This window comes from Lates calcarifer, linkage group LG1 (genome assembly GCF_001640805.2).
Source record: "Lates calcarifer isolate ASB-BC8 linkage group LG1, TLL_Latcal_v3, whole genome shotgun sequence".
In the NCBI taxonomy this organism is placed as follows: Eukaryota; Metazoa; Chordata; class Actinopteri; family Centropomidae; genus Lates; species Lates calcarifer.
Genome location: NC_066833.1, coordinates 18,489,502 through 18,501,801, shown reverse-complemented (window position 1 = coordinate 18,501,801; position 12,300 = coordinate 18,489,502). Strand labels below are relative to the sequence as shown.

Below are 12,300 nucleotides of genomic sequence, written 5' to 3'. Positions count from 1 at the left end.
CAGCATTTTACTGTTACTAGCTGGTTAAAGTGGAGCTAGTTTTAATGCATTTGTTTCCAGTTCTGCTTCACAATTTATCGTTAATGTTTCTGGAGTTTAATCTTTGTTTTATTGGGTAATAATTTTATCTGTTTGAGCCTCTTACTGTGGCTGTGTGAAAGGTTCAGAGGTGGTAGAACTGGTAACTCATCTTAAATATGACAAGGGCCCTGACTTTACACTGCCTTTATCTGAGGTTTCACAAGCCACAAAGATGGGGAGCTGGTGGTTTTCTATATTTTATAGGTGTAATCATTATGTTTTGGTTTTTTAATTCTTAATCTGAAGAGTAACTACAGCTGGTGGTGTAGTATCAGAAAACAGAAACTGTCAAGCATAGTATTTTTTCCACCACTGAAAACTATAATAGCTCCTGTAGTCATACCTCTGAGATCTTGTGCAGGAGTGAATGATTGTGCACTGTGCTGTTTAATCCTCGTTGGGATTAGGTAAAGCCTTGACCACACTGGAAATGGGTTCAAAATGCCATGGCAACGACAAGAATGGAGGGGGAGAAGAACATGAATGGTGAACAGTGCACTGGCTTCTTGTGCTGCATTGAATGCGATGCTCATTTGTATAAGATTTGTATTCTGTTGGTGTTAGTGGCTCTCCTCTCCGCCTGTTGGGTACACTAACGCGCTGTCCATGAGCGCGTCACGAGACTCTGTGGACGGAGGTTATTTTTAGGCTCGGGGGGGTAGCGGCGTTGGATGATTCCTCTGAATGGTTGTTTGGATTTATCAAGGACCTGGCGGTGGAGTCCGTAGGAGAAGAGAGGAGAAGAGAGGAGGAGAGGGGGGGTGGGGCGGCTGCTGCACACAAATACCAAAATAGGATAGAGCTGCCTGCAGACCGTCCTTCAGGAGCTAAATTGAGGTTCATGTGTTTTGGAGACGAGCGCTCAAAGAGAGGACACAGCTGAGTGTCAGTGTTGAACAACACCGGCCATTCATGGATATAGGATGAGAGGTAAGTCTATAGTATCTCTGGTTGAACGTGGTCTTATATTTAGGGGGTGAGTGAGGGGACAATTGCACCGCCGTATGACTGTGATTAATTATAAATGAGAATGTGACGCCACGGTATTGCTTTGCTTTTTTTGCCAGCCTATACAATAGGTCGTGTATTTGGATCAGTGACATGTGTTTGTGTGTTTTCCATCAGATACCATGTCAGTTAAAGAGAGCGAAATCTACACGTACGACTTCTGTGATGCTGACCACCCAGCAGAGCTCCTGGATGCTCTCAGGCATTTCTACATTAGTGGCCTGTTTACAGACGTTTCTCTACAATGCGGCGAGTCCGGACAGGTGTTCCGCTGCCACAAAGCGCTGCTGTCAGCCCGCAGCTCTTATTTTAAAGTCATGTTCACAGCTGATATGAGAGAGAGGTCAAACAGCGTCATCAAACTGACCGGGGTCGACTGCGGGGTCCTGGGTGCGCTGGTGAACTATGTGTACACAGCCCAGGTATGCATCACCGAGAGTAACGTGCAGAGCCTGCTGGAGGCCGCAGACCTCCTGCAGTTCATCTCTGTCAAACAGGCATGTGAAGACTTTCTCATTCGCCTCCTGGATGTGGACAACTGCCTGGGGATGCACGCCTTTGCTCAGCTGCACCTCTGCCCCGGACTGGAGAGGGAGGCCCAGAGACTGATGCTGAGCAGGTTCGCAGAGCTCACGCAGCAGGAGGAGTTCCTGGAGCTGGACCATGAGAAGATGAGGTTGGTGCTGGCCACCCAGAACCTCACCATGCAGAGGGATGAAGTACTGATAGATGCTGTAGCCAAATGGGTAACCTACGACTTGGATAATCGTGTTGGCCATGCTGCAGAGTTGCTGCACTCCACCCATCTGGACCTGGATGAGATTTACTTCAAGGCTACTTTGGAGGTACACAGGCAATGCTTGCTGAGCAATGAGGGGAAATTTAAATCTATGATCATTCAGGCTTTAAGGTCCAATGGCAAGGAGATGTCTGCAAATAGAAAAATGTCTTCCAGCATGTATATAATTGGTGGATACTACTGGCATCCTCTTTGTGAAGTTCACATCTGGGATCCTATCAGCAACACATGGGTGCAAGGAAAAGACATGCCTGACCATGCAAGAGAGAGTTACAGCGTCAGTTTACTTGGAGCAAATATCTATGTGACTGGAGGTTACAGGACAAACACGGTTGAGGCCCTGGACGCAGTTTCGATTTATAACTGTGACTATGACGAATGGGTCGAGGGTTGCTCCATGATTACAGCAAGGTACTACCATTGTTCTGTGGCTTTGCACGGCTGTATTTACGCCATTGGAGGCTACAGAGGAGGAGCTCCAGAGCGAGAGACTGAATTTTACGATCCTCTGAAAAAGAAATGGTTTCCTGTGGCTAAAATGATCCAAGGTATGCAAAATTTTGGGTTGATGTGAAGAAGGCATTAAAGCTGAGAAAACAATCTCACCACAACATCCATTTAGTGCTCTGGTGTGTCTGATCACACCACATAATCTTCATCAATAGATGGAGTTTGCCCTGGTACAGAATGGTAATGTTCAAATTCCCATGTTTTCCACTCTAAGGACTTCTTGTCCATGTTGGCTTAAAAGCTGAGGTTCAAAGTTCATTCTTACCCTTCCAACTTCCTGATGAAGATCATGTCATGTGACTGAAAGCTCCTGAACAGCTTCTAAATGGACGTCATGTTGAGATTGCTGATTACAGACTGAAGGTCAACGTTTATTAAAAACACAATCTATGAGCATAAAAGTTCATTCTTGACCTTTGGAATAGCAGTTTGGCCGCTGAAGTTCCAGGAAAAAATCCAAAAACTGGGTTAAAATAAAGCACGTTTTTTACATTTTTATTTTACAACTTAAAGTGGCACTAATCAATATTTTCCTCTAATGGTCCTGTGACCATTTTTTGCTTATAGTGACGGACCCACAGGGAATTAACACTGAACTCTACTACACAATATTATGCAAGTAGCTTTAATGTTGTGGCTGATCGGTGTAAATCGACCATGTCAACTTAAAAAGCTGATAATGTGCAAGTGTTGTGTTTACAGCTTATTGCGCTGCCCACAAGAAGTAAAAAAAAAAAAAAAAAATTAATTAATGCAAGTCTAAATCATTAACATTTATAGACATGAGTTATTGATCAAATGATACATAATCTCTGTTCCCTTTGAAGGTGTAGGAAATGCCACTGCCTGTGTAATGGGAGACAAAATCTATGTGACTGGAGGCCACTATGGGTACAGAGGAAGCTGCACCTATGAAAAAATCCAGGTCTACAGGCCAGATGTCAATGAGTGGAGTATCATTACAATAAGTCCCCATCCAGGTATGAGAAAAGGAAAAATGAATGTGAGCAACAATGGTCTGAATACTGTTTTTTAATTGAAAATCCTCTGTTTTCAGAGTACGGGCTGTGTTCTGTGTCTCTCAACAACAAACTGTATTTGGTCGGTGGACAGACGACTATCGCAGACTGCTATGACACAGAGAGAGACGAGTGGAGGCCAATGTCTGTGATGAAGGAGAGGAGGATGGAGTGTGGGGCTGTGGTAATAAATGGATGTATTTATGTAACAGGAGGATACTCCTACTCAAAAGGGACTTACCTGCAGAGCATTGAGAAGTATGACCCTGAGCTGGACTCATGGGAGATAGTGGGGACTCTTCCCAGCCCTGCCAGATCACATGGATGTGTTTGTGTTCACAGTGTTTAGTGTCAAACCCTTATCACATGTTTATTTATTGTCTTTTTGTGCCAAATGGATCAAATGGTGAAGTGTATTCTGTCGTGTGTGCAAATGTCCATCACACGAGATGCCAAGTTAGCCCACTGTTTTGCACTAGATAACTGCCTTTAGAGCTACACATTTGCCAAACTGTGAATATACAGAAGAAGTATGTAACTATACCTCAGGGACTTCACAATCATCTTTTTAGTCAGCTTTTCTTGGGTATTTCTGTTTTAATTGAATGAAAGAAAAGAAAGTGAAAGTGACTATATTTTAGTATGATCAAAGTCCACATTAGAAACACACAGAATCCAGCTAAGACCAATGATGTACTAGGACACTCCAAAGCATCTTTTTTTTTATTTTTAGTAAAGCTGTATCTTCAGGCTGCTGCTGATAAATCCCCACAGCTGTGATGTGTTTTCTGTCTAAATGTATTAATTATAAATGATACCAGAAAAGGTATTACAGTAGATTTACTTACACAGTAACATAAAGTTTTATGTTTGACCCCAGTTTTTGGATGTTATACACTCACTTATCAGTTTATTAAGTCTACCAATCTCACATTTATGCAGTCCTACCTCCATGAAGCTAATATTAACACAACACAAACTACATCCTCCAAAATGATCACAAAGTTGAATCAACCCTTCTTTAAAACAATTTAAATAAAAACAGAACATTAAAACTGTCATGAAGGAAGGACTTGTTGCATAGAAGTTGTATTAGACTGCATTAGTGTGGGCCGGGTGTGCCTAATAAACTGGCAACTTTTAATTTAATCTAATATATAGAGTATTGATTGTCAGCTGTAATGAAAAGCTATTTTGAGACTTCGAGTTCATTGATGTTGGTTGTAAAGCCAAGACAAATTTGTTGTATAGTTAAGTATTAAGACAATATAGATATACAAACAATACAAAGAGACAAATGAATGGTTTAAACGAATGAAACAAAATGGAGGATAAAAATGAGTACAGGACAGAATAAAACCAGGTAAACAGAGGAATAAACGCATAGAATTACAAAGAAGTTTAAATCAGGGATACTTGTACTATACGTCCAATACTGGTTTGATTGTAGGAGTTAAAGCCTAATTACAGCGACACCCTGAGGTTGTGAGCTGAATCACACAGATACGCTCATGTTCGTCCAACACCCAGAAGCAGCTGTCTCGCCATCGCCGAGTCGACCGTTTTTTTGGCCCTCGGTGTTCTCCGTAGCACGCAGTTCCACAACGTGTGAGCAGTAAAGTGAGGGCTTTTGGTTTGAACGGTAAAACTGCTGCTAGACGGACTCAACATACTGTAAGTTTAACTTTTCAGAGAGCGTTTAGAAGAGATTGTATGGTTTCTTTATATTACCTGTTAAATGTTCCGTAGGTTTACAAAAAAACACAGTAGACAGTCTCCAGGGTCTGGCGTGTTTGAACGGCATGCTGCTGCTAGAAATTAGTTACGCAGAGTGAAGAAGACTGATTAAACTTTACATTCAAAAGTATATTATGGCTGACTAAATACCACACTGAATAAAACCTATAATGCCAGCGTATCTAGACCTAATAAGCTGGGGTGAATGAACCGCCGATGCAGAAAATCTAAGATAGCATGTTAGCCTTTAAGCTAGCTGCAGCAGCAGCATGACATCAGGATAAATGAAAGCTGTATACTCTTCATGCTAAAAACATGTTCATTTTCATATGCTGGTATTTTTTAATTGGCTTATTAGATTTTATTTACCCGGTCAAGACGTCTAAAATGCTGACCAGCTGCCTAATGTTGTTTTGTGTTTTTGTTTTACTCGCTGTTTAACTAACAAATTATACATTGACTAATACATACATACATACATAATACATACAATGCAGCCCAAGCAAGAGCTGCTGTTGCTGCTTAGGGCAAAAAAGGATTCCGAACTCTGTAGATTGCTGAGAGGGCAGTTAAATCTGGAAAAATCTGAAAAGAAAAGATCCTCATGGTATCTTCTCCTGCAGATACTGAGTCCTCCCCAGTACAATTGAATTCAGACCCTGTTGTGGGTAATAGACCATATTATAATATTAAATTTGGATGTTAAACATAAAGATCTCTATTTGAGAAGCTAGAGCCAGTGAATATTCAGCTAAACGACTTAAGACCTTTCTCAATCAGCAGAATTGTTATTGATTGGTTGTTGCTTCAGAGCCTAAATTTACATAAATGTGTGTTTCATCTATAGAGGAATAACATGTAGGAATTATATTTTGTTCTTGGATTAGGTTCTTGTTTAGATTTCCGTTTTCTACACAGCACAATCATGGCAGAAAATCAAGAAGCGATGTCTCCAATTGAGGCGAAAGTGGCACGACAAGTAGAGGTAATTCTGGTATTGAATTTTTAGTTATATATATATATTTTTAACACTCATTCACATTCATCTCATGAAAATGCTTCTTATTTTCACCTCTAGTACTACTTTGGAGATCACAATCTTCCGAGGGACAAGTTCCTCAAAGAACAGCTGCAGCTTGATGATGGCTGGGTGACTTTGGAGACAATGCTTAAATTCAACAGGTTTGTCATTATTGCATTCTCTGTCAAACTGCTGTACTACAATTACTACTCATATTTTGTCCTTATCTCAGTCATTCAATAACACATTAATATATATCCTTCTCTGTACAAAGGTTTGTCAACACAAGTGACTCCATACAACACAATGTTTCATTAAATAGTCTGCTTGTGTTGTCTGGTCAGTATAGCTCCTGAAATTCAAAGCTTAGCTTAAGTAAAAACTTTGTCTGTATGGCCCCATCATTCTCTGCAGGTTGTGTGCTTGATGAGACATAGACGTGCAAGAGCATCTTAAAATGAGGCCAGCAAATCTGCCTGTAGTTAATGTTAGTGTTGACCTTCAGTCACCCTGCTGTTATTACATTGTGTGGCTGGCTCTCTGCTATAGCCTCAAGGGAGTCTGTGAGATCAGGGAGTGACAGTAAGCTTCATTAGTCAGTGGATTACCAGTGTGCTTCTGTTTATTATTGTGGAAAACAACAGTTGCCACTGTTCAAAATGTGTCATATCTCCTAGCAATGTAGGCTTTACCCATAAAACACTGATGTAAACATCTCAAAAACTGTTACAAAACAGTATGGAACACACCCATGTGCTTTGTTTTGAGCAGCTGTATTTGCTCTTACATCACTGATTTGGGTCTCACCAGCACCAAGATCAATGAATGAGAAAGTGAAGCTTCAATAAAGCGACATGGAAAATCATCAGGGATTCTTTCAGTCGGCTGGTGGGAAACAACAGGAAAACTGGAGGTTGTGTGACTAAGCAAGAAAAGAAATACAATGATGACTAAGCAGTTTGCAGACCTGGTATATGACTCATGGCAGGCAGGGAAAGGTAAATGCACTCTGTCCCTGCACATGTGCACATGTTACCAGCCAGACCACATTCAGTCGCAGCATGTACACACAAAACAGCAACACTTTGTAAACAGAGTAAAGTTTTGCTGAATTTAAGAGGTGTTCATGAATATTAGTCTCAGAGACAATTTCCTATCAACAGCTCAGTACAACTGGTGGCATAGTTGGAATTTGTTGTAGTCAGAAGTCAGTTTGAGTCAGCACATTTGTTTTCTCATCAAGCTTAATTCTTTGAAGAGCAGTGGAGCAGTAATTCAGTAGTACATATTTTTGTTAAGCAAAGCCCAGCTATTAATCTGAATGTGGCGACACATCCTTACCACCTGAGACAGTTCAAAGAACCCCATCAAAAGAAAGAGACTGATATGACACGCAGTGTCCCTAGCTATAAACTGTGTTGCTGCAGTGAGGTGAAGAAGTTCATGTAGCTTATAAGTATTTGTCCATGCTCTCAGAGCAGGATTGTGCTTTAATTGTCTCTTTTCTTCCAGTTCAGAGTGTTTGACACATTTTTATCCTCTTTGCAGACTGAAGTCTTTAACCACAGACAGCAGTGTCATCGTTGCAGCTCTTCAGAAATCAAAGACCGGCCTCTTGGAAATCAGTGAAGACAAGACAAAAATCAGGAGGTCTCCAAACAAACCCCTACCTGAACTGAATGACGAATACAAAGACGCTCTTAAACACAAATCTGTGTACATTGTACGTTTTTGAATTGTCTCATGCACAATGATTTAGAATTCTGATAGAAATTTGTCTTTGTTACATTATGTTGCTTATATTTTCATAATATTTTTACAGTCTCATATTGTCAAGCTTTACAATTTACTGTTTGCTGCTGCTCTTTTAGAGATCTGTAATGTTTTATCTTTCCTCATCTAGAAAGGTTTTCCTCTGGAAACATCCCTTGATGAGATTCAGGAATGGTTGAATGGGAAAGGTGCTATAGAAAACATTCAAATGAGAAGAAATCTGCAAAGGCAGTTCAAGGTAAAATTTGTGTATTTGGAGACATTTAAATGAATGTTTTTCTGTGTTCTGGAGGAATTATATAATAATAATAATTTCTATCTTCACAGGGATCAGTGTTCATCTGTTTTGACACAGAAGAGTCATCCAAAAAGTTCCTAGAACGTTCAGACATAAAATCATTCAAAGACAACGAGATGCTTGTGCTATCAAGGTAAGTTGTGCTGCCTCTTTATTTATAAAGAACAAATGATGTGTTGTGATTTAGAAAAGAAATCAGCATATGATCTGAAAAGAGGTACAAATGTGTATACTTTAAAAAACTTACTGCAGAATTACTTTACTAAATGTTACAGATTTGCACTCTAGTCCATCAGGCCTTAAGCTATTTCCAGAGCTGTTGGATGTTGTGGGTGTTTTTCCTGCCTTGAAAATTTAGTGTTGGATAACAGTGTAGTTGATGTGAACTCACACTGATCACCTTAAGTCCCCAGACTCTTAGTATTATTGAACATCTTTGGTTATATCTCAAATATGTGCATGCTGGTTGAAAGCATACAGAGTGTCCCAGGGATATTTAAAAACCAGAAGAAGGTATGTACATGTCTAAATATTATTCTACAATAATCATTTAATTGCTATCCTGTTTTCAGGGAAGACTACCATGCAAAGAAAGCAGAAGAGCGAAAACAGTTCAAAGCAGAGACAAAAGCAAAAGCTAAACAGTGAGTACATACGTAATACCATTTTGTTCTAATCACATACTGTACTTTTTGTAAAAAATAATACAAAAAATATATACAAAAACAAAAATAATATTTTTTAGAGACAAGGAGCAACAGCAGAAACATGCAGAGGAGAAAGAGATGGTGAGATGACCCCAAGTGTTTTTAGTTTATGTTCTGCCATACATATGACAACACAGTCACCTTAATAATAATTTGTCATTTGTGTTGCAGGGTCTGCTTTTGGATGAACAGACAGGTTGCTTGTTGAAGTTTTCCGGAGAGCTTGCAGATGTTTCAAGAGAGGACTTTCATGATTTGTTCTCTGGACATGGAAAGATAAAGTGGGTTGACTTCACAAGAGGGGCCAAAGAGGTAAATAAACTCCACCCTTTCAAGTCTGGAGCTCAAGGTGAGGAGATGTGGTAATTAAAATGTTGTATTTTTACCTCCAACAAGGGCACCCTCCTTTTTGATGGAAATGCAAAGGAGGCGTTCGACAAAGCCAAAGAGGCAAATAAAGGGGAGCTGAAAATCAAGAACAACAGTGTTACGTGGCAGGTGCTTGAGGGAGACGAGGAAAAAGAGGTACTGAAGAAGATCATTGAAGCTCAGCAAGAATCATACAGCAGGTCCAAAGGCAGAGGTAAATACTATTTCCAAACTGAATGATTTATAGATCAACAAACCATGTAAGACAGTCAGTTATTTGGTACTGATGCATTTTGTATCCCTTAAAGGTGGCAGAGGAAGAGGAGGTGGCAGAGGAAGAGGAGGACGAAAGGGAAGAGGTGGCAGAGATCAAGGCAGAACTCAGTACCAAGGCAAAAAGACGAAATTCGACAGTGATGATGAGGAGGAGGCTGGTAAGTTCAGAATCTTCAGAGCTGCTTTATTTGGTGTGATAGTGAGATATTTATCAACTCTCAACTGTTTAAATCACTTCTTATCTACTTTGTGCTTCTTCTCCAGCACCTGCAGCACCAAAGAGAGAACTAGAAGACGCTGATGGTCCTGCAGCAAAGGTTGCCAAAACTGAAAACGGATCTTAGTCATGAGGTCACACCCAGGGTTTTTTCTTTTGTGAAAACATTTATTATAAACAGTGAAAATGCAGAGTCAACTTAAATCCATTCCAGTGAAAACTTCAGGCTTTGGAGAATCGTAGGAAGTCCACCTGGATGTCAACCTAGAGAAAAATTTGCAATGCTTGGCATCAGTTTTCAGCCTTTTAAGTCCCTGTATTATATTGTGCCTCCCACATTATGTGTGTACCTATGTTTCTCTTAAGATGTTTTGATTTTATCATCAACATAAGGACAGTAATTTAATTTCACCGGGACATTTTATTTGGTTTTGTTAGACCTGTGTGACATCTAGAATCTGTGCACCACTGTGTGAAGTTTATTTTTGTGTTTTTTTTTTTTTTTTTTTGTAGAATTCCTACATTGAGTGATGAGAGTATCTGCTTTGCTAATTTTTTGCATACAGCAGCAAATAAAACATTAAAATCTTGATTCAAAAATGAATCAAGATCTGTTTTAATGTGTCTGTCTAATACAACTTGAAATACCTACTGGAAAACATGTATTGTCTGAGACTGTGATGTGACAGAGTGTATGAGCTCACCGATTTCTTTTTGTGGAACTTGTAAGATGCTGGCAAGTCATATCTTAGCTCTGTACAGAAAGCACACAGTCAGACTTTAAATATTTTAACTCTGGAGAATATGTACTATATTTTTCTTACCTGCTATTACTTCCATCTTTACTCCCCAGTCATTTGCCTTCTTTTGTATGTGCTGTAATCAGATAAGGAATTACACATCACGCAGTAGTCATGCCAGAGATGTAGACATGAGACTTGAATCAAAGTTAAGTCATAAAAATGAGGACTTGAGATTTGACTTGGACTCGACTTTGTTTTGACCTTGTCATTGAAAGGACATGGTCAACAGGTGAGGGTACTGATCTTACCTCCCGTGTTGATGTTTTATGAAGCGAGTAAACTGCTGTCTTTGCCATTGTTAAAGCGGCTTTTAGGAACTTCATGTCCATCCCTTGAACAAAGCAATAAAGGCAATGACTACATCCATACATAAAGACTACATCCAACACGATAGGGCCACGCTTGGGGTTAAAGGGGTACTCTGCTGAACAAGAAGATTAGTTTACTTATCACAGGGAGAGTTTCTCTGTGAAAGCATATACCTTTTGTGGCTCTGAAGGGAACCTTCTAATGTCTCCTTCAAATTTTGTGGGAATTTCTATGATTACTTAACAACTCATACACTGTATGTCTGACTTTGCACTAGATAATAGAAGTGCCTGAAAAGAAAGAGGAGATAGAGCTGAAAGCTCTGGAAAAAGATATGTGGACTATAAGTTGTTTTTTAAATCAAATCTTGTAATCATGCAATTGTCCAAAGTTGTTCAGATGACATGAAGTTGTAAACATGGGTATCTAGCCCATCTGCAGTATCAAACATTTCTGGATCTTGACTATAGCTTGGTCTGAGAAAATCTCGCCGCCTTCTTTCAGAAGTCCCCCAACTTAATGGATTTGCAACACTAAACCACTGGTGCAGCGCCTTTAAATTGAGCACTCACCTTGGTTGTGTTTTGTCCCAAATGGTGGATTCATTATTACAGTGTCAAACTTTTTGGCATAAGCATCTGGCTCCAGAGAACACAGGTCACACTGGACCAGATCCACGTTCGAAATCTCAAACTCCTCCGCATTTCTTCTGAATATGTCCAGTGCATCTTCGTCAATGTCGAAGCCAACGCACAAACTGCAGAGGAGAGAGTGAGAGCAGGCGGTGACGAGTGAGACAACTTTAAAACAGTTTCGTGAGGATTTGGTCAGATGCCCTCACCCTGCATCGAGCATCGCAGCCCCGATGCTGAGGACACCGCAGCCACATCCCAGATCTGCCACGAGTTTACCCTCAATGTCATCAAATGTGCTCTGGATTGTGTAAAGCATGCATGCTGTGGGAAAGGGAAAAAAACGAAAAGTTAGAGAACAATGTTCCATCCACACAAACTCTCCAATAATCACCTATCACCTCACTCATCACCTGCAATATGAGGACTGGTTGGATATTGCTCAAGAAGGATTTTAGGCTCCTCAAATGCGTCCACTTGCTGTAGGCAACTCTCCAGCTCTTTGAGTTTCATCATTAGCGACTGTGATGTCCTAAACCCGTGTGTCCACTGCTCAACACATAGAGAAATTCTTTTTAATCGATATTCTTTAGCTACCAACACTGTGGGTGAACATTTTGCGCATGATTAAAAACGACTTCCGCGTGGGTGTGTACGTTAACCAAAACAATCCGACTCTGACCCGGTACGCGTGATAGTAGTTCCTCCCTTCATTAAAAGGGAAAGAAAGAAAAGGGAAAG

At 40.2% G+C, this 12,300-nt stretch overlaps 3 protein-coding genes across 5 annotated transcripts; 2 read left to right on the top strand and 1 right to left on the bottom strand.

Moving 5' to 3' along the window:
• Positions 1-361: 361 nt before the first annotated feature.
• On the top strand, positions 362-4,186 carry klhl23 (kelch-like family member 23). Its single transcript, XM_018684767.2, has 4 exons — positions 362-1,011; positions 1,207-2,436; positions 3,226-3,378; positions 3,456-4,186. Exons 1-4 carry the CDS (start codon positions 1,005-1,007, stop codon positions 3,764-3,766), a joined length of 1,701 nt encoding a protein of 566 aa, XP_018540283.1. The 5' UTR covers positions 362-1,004; the 3' UTR covers positions 3,767-4,186.
• A 749-nt stretch (positions 4,187-4,935) lies between these two features.
• Positions 4,936-10,419, top strand: ssb (small RNA binding exonuclease protection factor La). 3 transcript variants are annotated; one of them, XM_051071429.1, is made up of 12 exons: positions 4,936-5,091; positions 6,073-6,139; positions 6,233-6,336; positions 7,724-7,898; positions 8,079-8,186; positions 8,276-8,379; positions 8,819-8,890; positions 8,992-9,034; positions 9,125-9,265; positions 9,350-9,536; positions 9,649-9,756; positions 9,863-10,419. In XM_051071429.1, the coding sequence occupies exons 2-12, from the start codon at positions 6,080-6,082 to the stop codon at positions 9,940-9,942; spliced, it is 1,182 nt and encodes a 393-aa protein (XP_050927386.1). In that variant the 5' UTR covers positions 4,936-5,091; positions 6,073-6,079; the 3' UTR covers positions 9,943-10,419. The 3 variants fall into 3 exon arrangements, with proteins under 3 accessions (XP_050927386.1, XP_018540284.1, XP_018540285.1); XM_018684768.2 differs by having other exon boundaries at positions 9,631-9,756; XM_018684769.2 differs by having other exon boundaries at positions 4,942-5,091; positions 6,042-6,139; positions 9,631-9,756.
• On the bottom strand, positions 9,963-12,216 carry mettl5 (methyltransferase 5, N6-adenosine). The gene is made up of 7 exons (XM_018684771.2): positions 11,973-12,216; positions 11,769-11,883; positions 11,500-11,684; positions 10,867-10,949; positions 10,640-10,691; positions 10,520-10,569; positions 9,963-10,079 (listed from the first exon to the last, which is right to left on the bottom strand). Exons 1-7 carry the CDS (start codon positions 12,073-12,075, stop codon positions 10,038-10,040), a joined length of 630 nt encoding a protein of 209 aa, XP_018540287.2. The 5' UTR covers positions 12,076-12,216; the 3' UTR covers positions 9,963-10,037.
• Positions 12,217-12,300: the final 84 nt, after the last annotated feature.